General features: G+C 40.3%; 1 protein-coding gene across 1 annotated transcript; it reads left to right on the top strand.

Moving 5' to 3' along the window:
- Window positions 1-7,968: 7,968 nt before the first annotated feature.
- Window positions 7,969-9,356, top strand: LOC108129078 (serine protease grass-like). Its single transcript, XM_043213981.2, has 4 exons — window positions 7,969-8,202; window positions 8,262-8,475; window positions 8,529-8,568; window positions 8,651-9,356. The coding sequence occupies exons 1-4, from the start codon at window positions 7,975-7,977 to the stop codon at window positions 9,243-9,245; spliced, it is 1,077 nt and encodes a 358-aa protein (XP_043069916.2). The 5' UTR covers window positions 7,969-7,974; the 3' UTR covers window positions 9,246-9,356.
- The last annotated feature ends 8,517 nt before the right edge of the window (window positions 9,357-17,873 follow it).

Raw genomic sequence — 17,873 nt, 5'->3', positions numbered from 1 at the left:
CGAGATCCGCACCTTCCTTGCCAGTTTCAGGATACGAGAGGATGGCTTTTCTCGCCGTCGCCACCGTCACCGCCAGTGGCTTGGGTTTAGCCATTGTGTGCCGTTGCCTTGGAGTTTGGTGGACCGCCTTGGCTGGGACGCCGCGTCTTGGCCGGGTTAGATAGCGATAGAGGAGCAAGTGCCATGACTGTGACTGCGACTATGACTAGGAGCGACTTTGTGCGATATGATAGCGCGAGCGGGACGCGCGTTTTATTGTCGTTGTAAATCGTTGCCGTACGTTTCGGCATTAATAAAAGTTAGCAAATAACTTGACAGACCGAGATAGAGCATGGCGCGAGCGAGATGGCTGATAGCCGCAAGTGAGCCGGGTTTCGGCTTTCATTTTTATTGTGCTCGTCATCAAGTTGATTGTTGATGACTGCCTGGAGCTGCAGAGCGGAGCTCCGTCCGTTGGGAGTTTCAGGAACCATCTGAGTCCTTGGGCCTGCACCGGGCCAAACACATTCAGAATTTCTCCGGGCTTTAGAGCTTCTCATATTTATATACCATTTTAGACGATATACCATCTTTTTTTCCACACATTTTTTTAAAAGATAATATTTTACAGTGCACGCATGAGTCTAGGACTGGGATGTATTCATGCCGAGCACAAAGATATTGAGTAATTTGTTGGGTCAGGCGGTCAGCGTTGTGGTTTGCATAGCCAAGCAGGTTTCCTTTTTATTCGCCTCCTCTTGCATCCTGCCTTCCCCTGCCCCCAGATTGGCGTCATGGCAGAGACTTACCTGCCTCAGTCCAAGAACATCAAAATATAAAATAACCCCAAAAAAAAGCCCAATCAAAAATTGTTCAGTAACGAACAATATATTACTTGTCATCTTTAATATTTTTAAGATCTTATTATTATTGAGTTTAAAAAGTTATTAATAAGTTGATAAGAATAAATATTATTATAGACATATGGAAATTATTCAGTTTTAATTTTCCAATAACATTCAATTCATAAGTTAGCTGTATGAGACTATTTTCTATCTCATTAAAAGTTATTAATAAGTTGATAAGAATAAATATTATTATAGACATATGGAAATTATTCAGTTTTAATTTTCCAATAACATTCAATTCATAAGTTAGCTGTATGAGACTATTTTCTATATCATAGATACTTTCTTTTTGAATACCAGCACATTACAAAATAATTAGTGTTTAAAATTTAAACTTTAAATACTGCAAAACGGATTTGTAGGATCTCATTTGAATTAATTTTATATATGTCGTCCCCATAATTGGTACTATAGCAAAGTATTTTTAAAACTCTTTAAAATTTTAAAGATTCAAGAGATTTAGTTTGCATAAAAAAGTTGATTAAAACCAAAAAATATTTACAGTTATTCAAATTTAAAGACCAGCTCTGGGGTTTATTGGTTCACTTCCAGCACATGTCAGTGGCCTCGTTTCTGATCTACATATCCACCACACTGACGCCTTCCTTTGGCGGCAGAAGGGCTCTAAATTGCACAAACAATCCTTTTTTGAGGCAGGATACGAGAACAAGAGAACGAAGACGAAGTGGAGATTCTCCAGGGCTTCCAGGTGGAGTCAGCAGCAAATAGATTAGGCAATGAATTGATGCATACCTGCCAACAAAGAAGGACGAAGTTGGGCGGCGGGACCTGAGCGACAGGGGAGCTTGCTGGAGGTTGGAAGTTGTGATAACCGAAACCGCAGGACGAGACAGGACGAAGTTGCCCCAAGAAGCAAAAGTCACAGCCAGAGCTGCATATTGAGCAGGGCTTGATAAAGGGCTTTGGCCTCGCCATGAAATTGGTTATTTTAACTCTTCCTGCACTTTTTGTTGGTATCGGACTTTCGAGCTGAGAATTTCTGCGGCCAAGCCAGGCCAAGATTAATGGAAAACGAAGAAGAGGACGAATCCGGGCTAAAAAATAACTTGAATCTTTAATGAGGAAAGGGAGAACTGCTCCTGTTAAGCCTAATCCCGGGCTTCAGCTTCTCAAATGGCATCTCGTTAGCGCTCAAGTGATTCAACAGAATGCCTAACATGCCTAATGTCATCTGACGCGGCGCTCAAATTAATAGCCAGCCACTTTTCACCTGACCACCCCCACCTCCCTGGACGGAGTCGTGGACTGGGCGGAGGGAAATGGAAACGTAACGTTTTCCCTGCGACATTGCGATGTTCTTTCAGCTAATCCGCAGCACAAACAACCAACAACAACAGGAACGCTCAAGTGCGGAGCGTTTATAACAGAGCCTTAACAATTCCACAAAATAAATGGCCACGACTCGGTTCAGGAGTCCTCCGCTCAGCTTCCCCGATTTTTAAGCGTTTTTCTTCTATATAGTACTTGGCAATAAAATGTGAAATGCGAATGCCAAATGTAAGCAGCACCCATATGTACTGAAAAAAAAGAGTACCTTTTTGGGTAACAAGTTCCTAGCCATACACAAAGGTTTTCATTTCATAGATTTTAAATGCATAAGCTTAGTGAAAGCTTAGTACCACGCTTTTCTTCCGGTGTAGTGGTACACACACTTACATGTAAAGGAGAGCTGGCCATTATGACTAATGGTTGACATTTAGCTTAATCTGCTTAAGATGATTATTGAAAATGAGTGCCACTTATGCCAAATGTTGCGTCATAAATATTCATGCACTCTCCAAAAGGAAGCATCTAGCCAAGAAGTAGGCGTGGCTTACGGTCAGGGGCAGGGGCAGGGCATTAGGATATAAAACCAGAAGGGAAAACACTCGCATTTATAGGAGACGCCTTTGCTAATAGAAAGTCTCCTTTCCAACGAAAGGCATAAAAACTTGGCAACTTGATTTATACATAAATATATATGTACGCATTCCCCCTCTTGATCAGCACGCCATATCCAGCATAATGCATATGTATGCCCGATATTTATGTATTCTTATGGTCTTATGGTATGGTATTCTTATGGAAAAAAATCAAACTCATTTCGAGTTTTGGTTTACTGTGCGTGAGTGCCGGGAGTGTGAGTGCGTTGGAGTCCGGAGTTTGATTTATTGGAATTCGCCGTATATTTTACAATTTAGCGGCCATAATTCATTTTGTCGGTTTGGCGATGCGCTCGCCCTGAGTGGAGCATTAAGATATGCATATGCACTTTGACACATATGATATGTACCCTACACACATAAAGGGGATTATATCACATTTCCATTTCCGTATGCTAGAGTCCAAGATACAGCAAAGACCAGTCGAAACTTGGCGGTTCGTATTCACGAAAAATGTATCAGTCTATTTTTGAGTTCTTTTCTGGCCAACATCTATGATTTATTATTTACATAGTCCATCTTTGTTTCGATTCTCCTATTTAAAATGTTACATTTTTTTTTTAAAGAACCGATAAACTTACTGTTAACAAGAAAGGAAAGCTAACTTCGGGCGGAGCCGAAGTTGATATACCCTTGCAGTTAAAACCGGATATATATTGCAAACCGATTCTTATGATTAAATCATAATAAAACCAATAAACTACAATAAAAAATCTAAAAAACAAGAAAGGAAAGCTAACTTCGGGCGGAGCCGAAGTTTATATACCCTTGCAGTTTAAACCGGATATATGTCGCAAACATCGGATATAGTTGGCCGATCCTTTGGGAATATGAATATATAATCTAATTTATTACAATACAAAATCTAAAACAAGAAAGGAAAGCTAACTTCGGGCGGAGCCGAAGTTTATATACCCTTGCAGTTAAAACCGGATATATATCGCAAACATCGGATATAGTTGGCCGATCCTTATGGGAATAGGAATATATAATCTAATTTATTACAATACAAAATCTAAAACAAGAAAGGAAAGCTAACTTCGGGCGGAGCCGAAGTTTATATACCCTTTGGTAGGTTGGATCAACTGACCAAGAATTAAATCTGTACTAAGTTCCAGCTTTCTATCTTCAAAAACACGAAAGTTGGGTCATTTCCGCTCGTTCAGTTATATGGCAGCTAAAGGATATAGTCGGCCGATCCTAATGAAATTTGGCATGTCGTATTATTTTGCCAAAAATAGCGCTCGTGTAAAATTTTAACTCTCTAACTCTAAAAACACCGAAGTTATACCATTTCCGATCAATCAGTTATATGGCAGCTATAGGATATAGTCGGCCGATCAGGGCCGTTCCGACTTATATACTGCGTGCAAAGGAAAGAAGGGTGTGTGCAAAGTTTCAGGAAGGGTGTGTGCGCTAGCTTTAAAACTGAGAGACTAGTTCGCGTAGTAACAGACAGACAGACGGACAGACGGACAGACGGACATGCTCATATCAACTCAGGAGGTGATCCTGATCAAGAATATATATACTTTATAGGGTCGGAGATGTCTCCTTCACTGCGTTGCACACTTTTGACCAAAATTATAATACCCTCTGCAAGGGTATAAAAAGTTTTAAACTTCTATCTTCAAAAGTAACAAAGTTGGTATTTCTACCAAAAACCATTTCCGATCATTCAGTTCTATGGCAGCTATAGGATATAGTCGGCCGATTCTAATGAAATTTGGCATGTCGTAATGTTTTGCCAAAGATAGCTCTCGTGTCAAATTTGAACTCTCTAACTCTAAAAACACCAAAGTTATACCATTTCCGATCAATCAGTTATATGGCAGCTATACGATATAGTCGGCCGATCCCGGCCGTTCCGACTTATATACTGCGTGCAAAGGAAAGAAGGTTGTGTGCAAAGTTTCAAGTCGATAGCTTTAAAACTGAGAGACTAGTTTGCGTAGAAACAGACAGACGGACAGACGGACATGCTCATATCAACTCAGGAGGTGATCCTGATCAAGAATATATATACTTTATAGGGTCGGAGATGTCTCCTTCACTGCGTTGCACACTTTTGACCAAAATTATAATACCCTCTGCAAGAGTATAAATATATGCCATAAGTAAGTTCGGGCGTTCCCGGCTGTTCCGACTTACATACAGCTGCGAAAAAAATACAAGAAAGGGAAATAACTTTGGGTGGAGCCGATGTTTATATACCCTTGCAGTTAAAACCGGATATATATCGCAAACATCGGATATAGTTGGCCGATCCTTAGGGGAATAGGAATATATAATCTAATTTATTACAATACAAAATCTAAAACAAGAAAGGAAAGCTAACTTCGGGCGGAGCCGAAGTTTATATACCCTTGCAGTTAAAACCGGATATATATCGCAAACATCGGATATAGTTGGCCGATCCTTATGGGAATAGGAATATATATGCCAATTTATTACAATACAAAATCTAAAAAAAGTCCCAAACTTCTATCTTCAAAAATACGAAAGTTGATATTTCTACCAAATACCATTTCCGATCGTTCAGTTATATGGCAGCTATGGGATATAGTCGGCCGATCCTAATGAAATTTGGTAGGTTGGTTCAACTGACCAAGAATTAAATCTGTACTAAGTTCCAGCTTTCTATCTTCAAAAACACGAAAGTTGGGTCATTTCCGATCGTTCAGTTATATGACAGCTATAGGATATAGTCGGCCGATCCTTACGAAATTTGGCATGTCGTATTATTTTGCCAAAAATAGCGCTCGTGTAAAATTTTAACTCTCTAACTCTAAAAACACCGAAGTTATACCATTTCCGATCAATCAGTTATATGGCAGCTATAGGATATAGTCGGCCGATCAGGGCCGTTCCGACTTATATACTGCGTGCAAAGGAAAGAAGGGTGTGTGCAAAGTTTCAAGTCGCTAGCTTTAAAACTGAGAGACTAGTTCGCGTAGAAACAGACAGACAGACGGACAGACGGACAGACGGACATGCTCATATCAACTCAGGAGGTGATCCTGATCAAGAATATATATACTTTATAGGGTCGGAGATGTCTCCTTCACTGCGTTGCACACTTTTGACCAAAATTATAATACCCTCTGCAAGGGTATAAAAAGTTTTAAACTTCTATCTTCAAAAGTAACAAAGTTGGTATTTCTACCAAAAACCATTTCCGATCATTCAGTTCTATGGCAGCTATAGGATATAGTCGGCCGATTCTAATGAAATTTGGCACGTCGTGATAATTTGCCAAAAATAGCTCTCATATCAAATTTGAACTCTCTAACTCTAAAAACACCAAAGTTATACCATTTCCGATCAATCAGTTATATGGCAGCTATAAGATATAGTCGGCCGATCCGGGCCGTTCCGACTTATATACTGCGTGCAAAGGAAAGAAGGGTGTGTGCAAAGTTTCAAGACGATAGCTTCAAAACTGAGAGACTAGTTCGCGTAGAAACGGACAGACAGACGGACAGACGGACATGCTCATATCAACTCAAGAGGTGATCCTGATCAAGAATATATATACTTTATAGGGTCGGAGATGTCTCCTTCACTGCGTTGCACACTTTTGACCAAAATTATAATACCCTCTGCAAGAGTATAAATATATGCCATAAGTAAGTTCGGGCGTTCCCGGCTGTTCCGACTTACATACAGCTGCGAAAAAAATACAAGAAAGGGAAATAACTTTGGGTGGAGCCGATGTTTATATACCCTTGCAGTTAAAAGCGGATATATGGTTTATCGAAAAAATCGGATATAGTTGACCGATCCTTATAAGAATATCATAATATAACCAGTTTATTCCAATTCAAAACAAACAAGAAAGGAAAGCTAACTTCGGGCGGAGCCGAAGTTTATATACCCTTGCAGTTAAAACCGGATATATATCGCAAACATCGGATATAGTTGGCCGATCCTTATGGGAATAGGAATATATATGCCAATTTATTACAATACAAAATCTAAAAAAAAGTCCCAAGCTTCTATCTTCAAAAATACGAAAGTTGATATTTCTACCAAAAACCATTTCCGATCGTACAGTTATATGTCAGCTATAAGATATAGTCAACCGATCTTTATGAAATTTGGTAGATCGGATTAACTGACCAAAAATAGAATGTGTACCAAGTGCCAGCTTTCTATCATCAAAAACACGAAAGTTGGGTCATTTCCGATCGTTCAGTTATATGGCAGCTATAGGATATAGTCGGCCGATCCTAATGAAATTTTGTAGGTCGGATTAACTGACCAAAAATATAATCTGTACCAAGTTCCAGCTTTCTATCTTCAAAAACACGAAAGTTGGGTCATTTCCGATCGTTCAGTTATATGGCAGCTATAAGATATAGTCTGCCGATCCTTATGAAATTTGGCATGTCGTAATATTTTGCCAAAAATAGCTCTCATGTCAAATTTGAACTCTCTAACTCTAAAAACACCAAAGTTATACCATTTCCGATTAATCAGTTATATGGCAGCTATAAGATATAGTCGGCCGATCCCGGTCGTTCCGACTTATATACTGCGTACAAAGGAAAGAAGGGTGTGTGCAAAGTTTCAAGTCGATAGCTTTAAAACCGAGAGACAGAATCCACTGGCGTTTGGAGGCACTTTTAAGAAATTCCTCACCACGCTCTTGTGACCTCACGCGTCACATTCACGATTCACGTCAGATTTAATAATAATGTCAGATCGGCACTCGTATTTTATTCATTTCTTTTTCTAAAAAAGCCGCTGAAACACGCCAGAAGCAAAATAATTAATGCCTATTATTCGCTGAATTTTTAAAAAATTTAAATTGACCTGCGTAGTATTTTGATTAAAAATTTTTTTTTCTTATCAGTAAAACAGGGCCGGATTAAAAATGTAGCAGGAGTTTGGTCCGCCCAAAAGCGGTCAGATCAATATATAAAATATATTATTTAAGATGGAGGTATTATATTTTGGCTTCCATTCCATTCGTAAACATAAAATTCGAATTCGTCACAAAGCTTGGATCACAGGAACTGGCCCCGAGTTGGCTTAATGCGGTACTGAAGTCTGATTCTTTAACTTCTGTTTCGAGTCGGTGCTTTAAGCGAAAAAACGATTAGAGATAGACATCAGACGTGAACTGAGTTTTCTGGAAAATGTTGGGTTGGCAGTTTTTTATTCTGACGATCTGCCTAATTTTTGGCTTAGCAAGCATTGGCCCTGTAGATTCCAAACGTTGCAAGACTCATGACAACAAAATCGGTAAATGCCTACGTCCGCGAGACTGCCCTGCTCTTAAGCCGGTTGTAGATAAGATCAATAAGGGAATAATTCTTACCGACCAGGAAAAGGTATTAAAAAAGTCAGTGGTACCTTGCTATGCGGTAAGTAATGTGGAGACAATCACTAAAACATTTAAATATACATACTTAAACTGCCATAGCACAAAGTTTTTTGCTGCGAAGAAAAATTGAATTCTACAGGATTAGAATTGCTTGAGAAAAACAATCACATATGCGGTACCTTCAATGACATTAAGGTTTTTGGCGGCAGAATCACAAAGGCTCAGCCATGGCTAGCTTTATTACAGTTCAACAAAACTACCGAACTTAATAATACGAGAGTTTCTAATTGCGCCGGTACTCTTATTTCTTCAGGTGAGTCTATATAATATTTTATTGAAGAAAAAAGTCACCTTTTTCTTAAACAGACTTCATTTTGACGGCTGCACATTGCATAAGCGAAGAATTGTAAGTACATAACTTATCAGTCAAGAGTTATAGCCGTACTGTACTGAAAACAGAGCTAAATTGAAGATATCGTTTCATCTAGGATATCCGTCCGCTTCGGAGAGTATAATATTACTAGTGCTGAAGACTGTGTGTTATATGGCGGGAAACGAGAGTGTTTACCACCCCCGGTGGATATTCTGGTCGGTGAGACGATCGTCCATCCGAATTACTCTGAGGTCAATTATCAAAATGACATAGCATTGATACGACTCAAAGACCCGGTCCAGTTCAACGACTTTATACTACCCATATGCCTGCCGCTGTATCCAGACGTCCAAGTGGAGAGTGAAGAAAAGTCACTGTTGGAGGTAGTCGGCTGGGGGTTAACGGAGAATGGAAAGCTCTCTGAGGTCCCCATAAAATCATTCCTCATTCGGCTGCCGTCGACCAAGTGCAAGAAACATAATATGAGTTTATCAGACACCCAGATATGCGTCAGCGCCAATGAAGACGATAGTTGTCAGGGCGACTCTGGAGGACCACTGGCCTATCCTGGTACGTTCAACGGAAAACAGCGCTATGTGCAGGCCGGAATCGTGAGCTACGGATCTGCTTCATGCGGCAGTTTCCCGGTGGCGGTCTATACTTATGTGTCTGAATATGTGTCTTGGATAACCAGCAAAATAGCGGTATAAGAATATTATAGTTTTAAAACATTTGATTTTAATATTAAAGCACAAATAAAGATTACACTGGTAAAAATATGTTTCCAAAATTAAATTCTAAATTACCAATTTAGATGGAAATAATACCAATTTACAGATCTACACAAGAATATTTTAAATTAAATACTAAGAAACTTGCTTCCTTAAGTAAAAGACTATTATTTTCTTATTTTGGGTTAGTGGGAAGAATGAAATTACAAGAAAAATTATAGTTAGCTAACAAACAAACAGTTTAATTAAGCCCATTTCATCGCTATATCCAAAAGTTGGGCTCAAAGAATGTCAGACACCTTGTTATCAGTGATTCTTATCAAAAATAAGCAACGCAGTAAAGAAGACAACTCTGACCCCAAGTAATATATATTCTCGATCGGGATCACCCCCTGTGGCGATAGTAGCATGTCCATCTGTATGTTTCTACGCTAACTAGTCTCAACTCTAAAGTTCTCGATCCGGATTACTCTTTCCTTTTCTCGCAGTATGTAATTAAGAACGACTGGGATCGGCCATCTATACCCTATTGCTGCCATAGAGTACCCAATTTCCTATTTCTGCAATCCATCACGCTAAGTTAGAGTTAAGACAAGAAAAATTTCTCTGGATTATTTTTTTGGCCAACTTCAGTCCGATTAGCTTAACTTTCTTCTTTAATTATTCATAATTTTTACCTCCAATAATATCCTAATGTTAAGCTTTATATAGAATTTTTCAATGCAGTATGTACTGTCTTTAAATGTGGGGCTGACGCATAAATGGTACTTATATAAGCCAGGATCATAACAATTTTCCTTAGTCATCTCCTCAACAAATAATAACTTCAAAGCATTATTATAACCTAGTTTAGGTTATAGGTTAGTTTATAGCCCTAATATTTAGGGAAACACTTTTAAAAGAACCATCGGCTTTGAATTTAGGCACCCTCGCCCTGTTGACCGTCTCTCTCTGGCCTTGAATCGCATCTCTTTCGCACCAACGCCCAGACGTCACCCGGAGGTCGTCCCGGGTGTCCCGGGCATATTGCAGTTAGCAGGGCCACGCTAGAGGGCGTAGATTTGGGCCCGGCCTGCGGTTATGTTAATGAGCTTGCACACAATTAGCAGCTGCTGCTGATTCTGACGCCGCCACTGCAGCAAAGGTCGAGGGGCGGGATCCCTAGGAGGACACTCCAACCATTTCCATGTAGTGGCATTTGCGCTTGTCACTTCAATTATAGTAAATATTTAATGCAATAGCGGGACGCTGGAGGAGGTGGAAAAGGAGCTGGGAGCAGCGAGTGGAGGCCACAGGGCGTGACTATATTATAATCAACGCACAATCAGTTGAGCATTCTAATAAATAAATAAATAATCCTGGCCCTTGCTTTAATTACACAACGAAAAATTAAATTGAAAATAAAATGCCGCAGATTGTGTTGCGGATAGGGCTGGGAGTGGTCGAGGGATAAAGGATACCAAAGGACGTTTTAGGGCTATTGACGTGCACCGGTTCGCATATGTTTTAAGAACCAAAAGTTCAATTAACTTTGATGGGGGAATTAGTAACGGATTGCAAAGCAACGATTGTGCTTTTCCAAGTGTTTAATCAATATTAAATTAATTTACATTGCAATGTTAATGACCAAATTGTGGTTGGGTAATTATTACATTGTTTTATAACTTGCAAATACGATATTCCTGAGAATTGCTGCAATGTTTACAGAATATTTGAGTGGTCAAGGGTCATTGTCGGAGTTAAGTCACACATTGTGCATTCCAGGGCATTAGAATGTCGGGCATTGTTTCCCATTTTCCAGATTTTTTTATCCGTGCGATACTCCAATGAAATGCATTTGCAATTTTCATTTGAATATTTCAAACACGAATCTAAAAACCGCCAGCCAGCCCTCCAGCCAACCAGCCCATCAGCCAACCAGCCAACCAGCCAGCAATCCAAGTTGCTACTCAGTGAGCCATGGTCTGGCATCATTTGAGCTATCGAACTGAAAAATGTCCTTTTAAATTACAAAATTGCAAATTAAACTGCAAAAGCCGGGGCGGGAGAAAGTCCCAACAATCAGTTCTCAGTCTTTGTCTGCACCGAAGCACATTCCGTTGCTCCGGTTCTCGGTCCTCGGTTCTCGGTCACATAATTCAATTCCAGACGAAATACATGCAATTTCTTTTGCCAGAAGAGAGCAGGGCAATACATAAGTAAAACATAATTGAATTCAAATTTGTGCAATCGTAAGTAACTAAGATACAATTATGTACGTGGCTGGTCTGCTTCATTCTGTATGTCGCTCGGTCTCTCTGACTTTCTCCGCCCCAATCCCCTTGCCAGACGACTGTCAAGTCTCGTCATGACTACATTTTGACACACAATTGAAAGACGCCGAGGACACACGCACATGCAACACTAACACTAACCCGCATAGGACGCAGGACGCAGGACTCGGGAGTCGGGGCTCAGGCAGACAATGAAACGTAATCACACTAATGGCTCCAGGAGCAATGAAGCGCACGTAATTGGTAAAGAGCTCTCCAGGATGCGACTTAGGAGTGTTGAACATCGCTGACTGCAGTGTTGTGTAGTGACAAGCCAGTGTTGCGCAGCGATAGATCACTAGATTCCCAAAGACAAGCAGAGTTCCTAATATGAAACAAAATGAATTTCTTATTCAATAATTACTATAAAGTCCTTTCCGTTTCATAAATGCACCAGATCTCTTGACTTCAAATCCCAGTCCCCTTTTCCCAGGCCTTCATTTTCCAGTTTATAAATTAGCAGTTTTCTTATGACTGTCAATCAAAAAATAAGCTTAAAGGTTATGTTATGTGGCACCAATTGCACTACATGCCTTTATTCGATAATTGCAATCTCCAATCAGCGATATTTCCTTGCAATTCACCCACCTACAGCTCTCCTGCCGAACCTATTATGTAGAACAAGCTTTTGTGTCGCTATGTTGGTTAGCTTGGTGGCTGGCGGTTCTAAAGAGTTTTCGGGGTCCCGCTGGGCTGGCAATGCATTGCATTTTCGTATAGCACAGTTTTTAGGGCGTAAGCAAAAGTCGTTGACGTTCGTTACCAATACCGCACTCGCATACTCAGCGGGACACTGAGAAAAAAGTACTACACGATAAATAAAAATAATATAGTTAAATGAAAAATTGTCTTAAGTCGGATGGAAAATTAGGTAATTTAAGGTAAGGCTTGAAGACTGAAAGTATGTGAATACGATTTGTATCCTAATGCAGTGTTTATTTCTTCCTGTCACCACCACATAGACAGGCTCACATACACCGCTGCAGTCGTACAAATGATGACATGTTATGTGATGGGAAGAAACCTGCGCGCCAAAGAAATGCAATTACATGTTACCGTTGCTTTCTCCGTGCGTGTGGGTGTGTGTGTTAATGCACACACGGCCGTGTGTGAGTGTGTGCTTTATTAATGAGTTGAGTTTCAGTTTGAGTTTGAGTTGGGGCTGGGATTCCCCTCCGGGTGCCCCTGTGTGTCCTCGGAAGTTATGTCCCGAGCAAAGTTGCAACTTTGGCAACGGCATATTGAAAAATGATGCAAGTATCTCCATTCTTCTACCGCCTCCTCTTCCTCCACCTCTTCCATTTTAATGCGAAAATGAGCGACTGTCACTGGGATAGATGGATAGATGGATGCGGGAGAACTTTGAATTTGGGCAAGTAATGTGGGGGCAGGGCGAGTAATGAAAACTTTTTGCTCCTGCTGCTGAATCCCGAGGAATGTCGTGTGTGGTAAATTAAAAATCAATAACTCATTTGCCAAACGTCGTCGGGCGAAGTAACACAAAAGTTGTCACAACCAACAACGGCGATGATCATCAGCCCCCGGATAACCGTCCTGATGAAGATATGGCTTAAGGTGTACGCTTTTGTAATTTGCGTCGCTGCAGAAAGAGTTACGAACAATATTAAAAGGGTTGGGGCCACTGCATTTTGGCTTGGCAAGGGGCTGGAATTATGGGCTAATAGGCATCAAGGAAAGTTTTTCCAGATTTTGCAGAGACCCCATCACTAAAACTTTCGTAATGAGACTTTCGGTTATTAAAATGCGATTTTATGAACGAGTGAAATTGGATTTTAGGACGAGTTTACAATTTGATTATCTCATGTTCTGATTCTAGCACAAAGTGGATCCTGCGTTCTAGTATCACAGATGACAGTTTACTTTTGCCCCAGTTGGTTCCTTTTGACGACAAATCGTTCGAATGCCCATCTAATCCATATAATTGATGCTGTTAGCAGTTAACCTACGTTCTAAATACGCCAGAAGCTCTCCGCATTCAATCCAATTTCCTTTCCCAAAACTGCCCTCCCCAAGGACCTGTTCCATATCAGTTTAGAACTCGCACAGATAGGCCAGCAGAGGGAAGGCGGCGGAGTATCAGAGCCCGATCCGATAGTTTCACTCACTTTAGCAGTGAAGTGGGCCGAAAAACCACACAACTGACAAATAATGCTAATGAGCGTACAAAAACTGCCATTTGCTAACCAATGAACTTCCGTCAATTGTCGGCGGGAGGGCCAACGGGAGGGCGGAAATCGGATGCAATGGCTGCAGAAACGGCGGCACTTTGCCAAGAGCCTCCGTCCAGACAGGCAGCCGAAATTTCGCTACAATAATAGTTAGTAGGGCAACCGCAGGGCCCCAGTCCCGCATCCCGCATCCGGCAGGGCGAAGCCTGAAGGACACGGCTGCAAGTAGCCGGGCGTTGATTGGACCTTCTGCCGCTCTCATCCACGTCGGTGTCTTCTGCTAACTGCGCCTGCCCGACTGCCGGCGGCCATTTATGTCAGTTTGTCACGATAGGCGATGGAAGCGCAGAGATTACCTTGGTTCAAGTTAACAACGGATCCCAGCCACGCCAGACACCAGGATCCACACCCCAGCCTTTAAACTCTAGTGCCGCCCAGGCCACAGCCGAGTGCAGGACCAACCTCGTCCTCGTCCTCGACCTCGTCCTCATCCTCATGCACATCCAGATCCACGTCATCAAAATTCAGCGCCAGCCAGTGCCTGAGCCCACAGGCTAGTCGGAAAAACGGTCGACACAATGAGCCACAGTGGGATGCAGAGTCGTTAAAGTCAATCGCGTTTCTACTCTATTGTTTTTACTTTTCAACTAAAGGATTCGCCTGGGCTTTAATACGCTAACCTATCTTAACACAAACTTACCAGATGATCAGATTCATATTACTTAATTTAATTAAGTTTTTCCATTAAAATCAAAAAGACTACCTGAAATTCTTTAATCATTTTATCAAATAGTATTAAGTAATTCAAATGTGTTCCAAACCATAATATTCTAAAGGCAAATGGATGGAAAAAGTAAAATATTCTAAGATTATAGGGACTAATGCAATACACATGTTATGTAATTCAATTATTAGTATACAATAAAATATAAAACTATATTGGCGGTTCAAAAAAGAAATAAACTGTACCTTTATTATTATCTCTGAGACTTGGCTTTTATGAAATATATATTTTCTATTTTTCCACCTCTAACTTAAGGGTAAGGCTTATGGGTAAAGCCAAGTCGCTGTTGCACAGTTTTAAATAAATTCCACCCTGTAATAATAAAAAAAAAATGAAATATGAAAACAGGTTTTTAGAAGGATCCAATTCCACTGTGCTATGAACTCTGTAAGGCTTTGGAGTTCGAAAACTGGCAAAACGTTTTGTGCTCGCGTGCAAAGCTGTTGAATCGCATTAAAATCAGTTTGCTGCATCTTCACTGACTGCAATTTTCGGGGCAAGGACAACACCGGCATGCCATTGCTGGGAACTGTGGCGACCGGAGCCCGAGCCGTGGCCGGAGGGGCGGGAGGTCCTTGCTCCTCGCCTGTTCGCTCGATTGGCTGCTGTCAGCAGCATTTTATGTTAATTTTCATTAGAACTGCCGGCGTGGCTCTCCGGCTGCCCAATTTGTATGGAAAGTGAATTTGAAACTTGGTTGCCCACTCCTGGCCTCCCCGCCACGCCTCTTGCCACTTGCCACTCGCCCTCCGGCCAATGCAAAAAAGTGTGCCAATTCCTGGTATTCGAATGTGTGTGTGGATGTGTACGAGTAGGCGGCAATAAAATTGGACAACAAAGTATTTTTCAATTAGCCATGGAGCGGGAGTTTTCAAGCAGGGGATGGTGGTGAAGTCGGGATGAGCTCGTAAAAACAATAACTGTAAACCTATATGCCCCTCCGCTCCATTCCATGGGGGTCCTGGATTGTGTTGTGGAATTGCTGCAATTGTGACACTGAAACGGTCGCCAGAAAACATAAATTGTTTTATGGGCTGGTTTTAATATGGGTGATCCCACACGGAAAACTGTCCTTTCTTTGAGCTAGCTTCATTTGGAAAACGCTTAGAAAACCCCTTTTGAAAATATTGGTACGCTTTATGGATCCGTTTTTTTTATTTGTTAGTTAATTGGTAAGATGATTATCACTTTATATTTTTATTAAAGTAAATTATTTTTTCAAAAAGTAGAATACTTGCCAGTAGGTTTTTAAAAGTTTTAAGGCAAGTATACATATAATATATAAAATATATTTAAAATAATATATAATGTTTACTTATTTAAAACCACCATTAAAAGGTATAGCTCAGTTCCCAAGAAAAAATCAAATAAAACGCCCATTCAAAGTTTATAGCCTTGTTTCCAGAAAAATAATTAAAACAAAGTGTGTGCAAAGTAGCCTTGTTTCCAGAAAAATAATTAAAACAAGAAAGCAAAGCTAACTTCGGGCGGGGCTGAAGTTGATATACCCTTGCAGTTAAAACCGGATATATATCGCAAACATCGGATAGAGTTGGCCGATCCTTATGATTACATCATAATAAAACCAATTAATTACAACGAAAAATCTAAAAAAAAGTTCCAAGCTTCTATCTTCAAAAATACGAAAGTTGATATTTCTACCAAATACCATTTCCGATCGTTCAGTTACATGGCAGCTATAGCATATAGTCGGCCGATCCTAATGAAATTTTGTAGGTCGTAATGTGTAGCCAGAAGTAGCTCTCATGTCAAATTTGAAATCTCTAACTCTAAAAACACTAGAGTTGTACCATTTCCGATCAATCAGTTATATGGCAGCTATAGGATATAGTCGGCCGATCCCGGCCGTTCTGACTTATATACTGCGTGCAAAGGAAAGAAGGGTGTGTGCAAAGTTTCAAGTCGATAGCTTTAAAACTGAGAGACTAGTTTGCGTAGAAACAGATAGACGGACAGACGGACAGACGGACAGACGGACATGCTCATATCAACTCAGGAGGTGATCCTGATCAAGAATATATATACTTTATAGGGTCGGAGATGTCTCCTTCACTGCGTTGCACACTTTTGGACAAAATTATAATACCCTCTGCAAGGGTATAAATATATGTACATACATACAAACATAAGTATTTAGCTCGCTGTAGCTTGTGTTATCTCATTGTATACAAGAATATTGAAAATTAAATGAGATGATTTGAATCTAGAATCTAGAATTATTAGAATTCATATAGGTACATTTCTGCATCATATGTATTATATATATGTACGTGGATAGTAAAAAAACAAATAGCGAGTCTACTTTTACCATTTAAAAAAAAAACAAGAAAGGAAAGCTAACTTCGGGCGTAGCCGAAGTTGATATACCCTTGCAGCTAAAGCCGGATAATAATCGCTAACATCTTATATAGTTGACCGATTCTTATGGGACTATCATAATATAACCAATAAATTACAAAACAAAATGTAAAAAAAAATCCCATACTTCTATTTTGAAGATCCCCAAAGTTAGTATTTTTACCAAATACCATTTCCGATCGTTCAGTTATATGGCAGCTATAAGATATAGTCGGTCGATCCATATGAAACTTGATAAGTCGTATTATTTGTCCAAAAATAGAATTCATAGTTAGTTATGCTATTTCCGATCAATCAGGTGTATGGCAGCTATAGGATATAGTCGCCTGATCCTTATAAAATTTGGCATGTTGTATTATTTTGCCAAAAATAGCATTCGTACCAAATCCGAATTCTCTAGCTTTGAAAACACCGAAGTTATAGCATTTCCGATCAATCAGTTATATGGCAGCTATAAGATATAGTCGCCCGATCCTTATGAAATTTGGTAGGTCGTATTATTTTGACAAAAATAGCATTCGTACAAAATCTGAACTCTGTAACTCTAAAAACACCAAAGTACTACCATTTCCGATCAATCAGTTATATGGCAGCTATAGGATATAGTCGGCCGATCCCGGCCGTTCCGACTTATATACTGCGTGCAAAGGAAAGAAGGGTGTGTGCAAAGTTTCAAGACGATAGCTTTAAAACTGAGAGACTAGTTTGCGTAGAAACAGACAGACGGACAGACAGACAGACAGACGGACAGACGGACAGACGGACATGCTCATATCAACTCAGGAGGTGATCCTGATCAAGAATATATATACTTTATAGGGTCGGAGATGTCTCCTTCACTGCGTTGCACACTTTTGGACAAAATTATAATACCCTCTGCAAGGGTATAACAAGAAAGGAAAGCTAACTTCGGGCGGAGCCGAAGTTTATATACCCTTGCAGT

Source organism: Drosophila bipectinata, chromosome 3L (assembly GCF_030179905.1).
Source record: "Drosophila bipectinata strain 14024-0381.07 chromosome 3L, DbipHiC1v2, whole genome shotgun sequence".
Taxonomy (NCBI): domain Eukaryota; kingdom Metazoa; phylum Arthropoda; class Insecta; order Diptera; family Drosophilidae; genus Drosophila; species Drosophila bipectinata.
Note: the sequence above shows the minus strand (reverse complement) of the source record. Positions and strands in the feature narration are given on the sequence as shown.

What these genes read in the sequence shown, in the direction of transcription:
- LOC108129078 (XM_043213981.2), top strand. Translation starts at nt 7,975, where the DNA reads ATGTTGGGTTGGCAGTTTTTTATTCTGACGATCTGCCTAATTTTTGGC. An exon ending in CAGTGGTACCTTGCTATGCG is followed by an intron (nt 8,203 to 8,261) that starts GTAAGTAATGTG and finishes AAACTGCCATAG; the next exon opens with CACAAAGTTTTTTGCTGCGA. An exon ending in CGGTACTCTTATTTCTTCAG is followed by an intron (nt 8,476 to 8,528) that starts GTGAGTCTATAT and finishes TTTCTTAAACAG; the next exon opens with ACTTCATTTTGACGGCTGCA.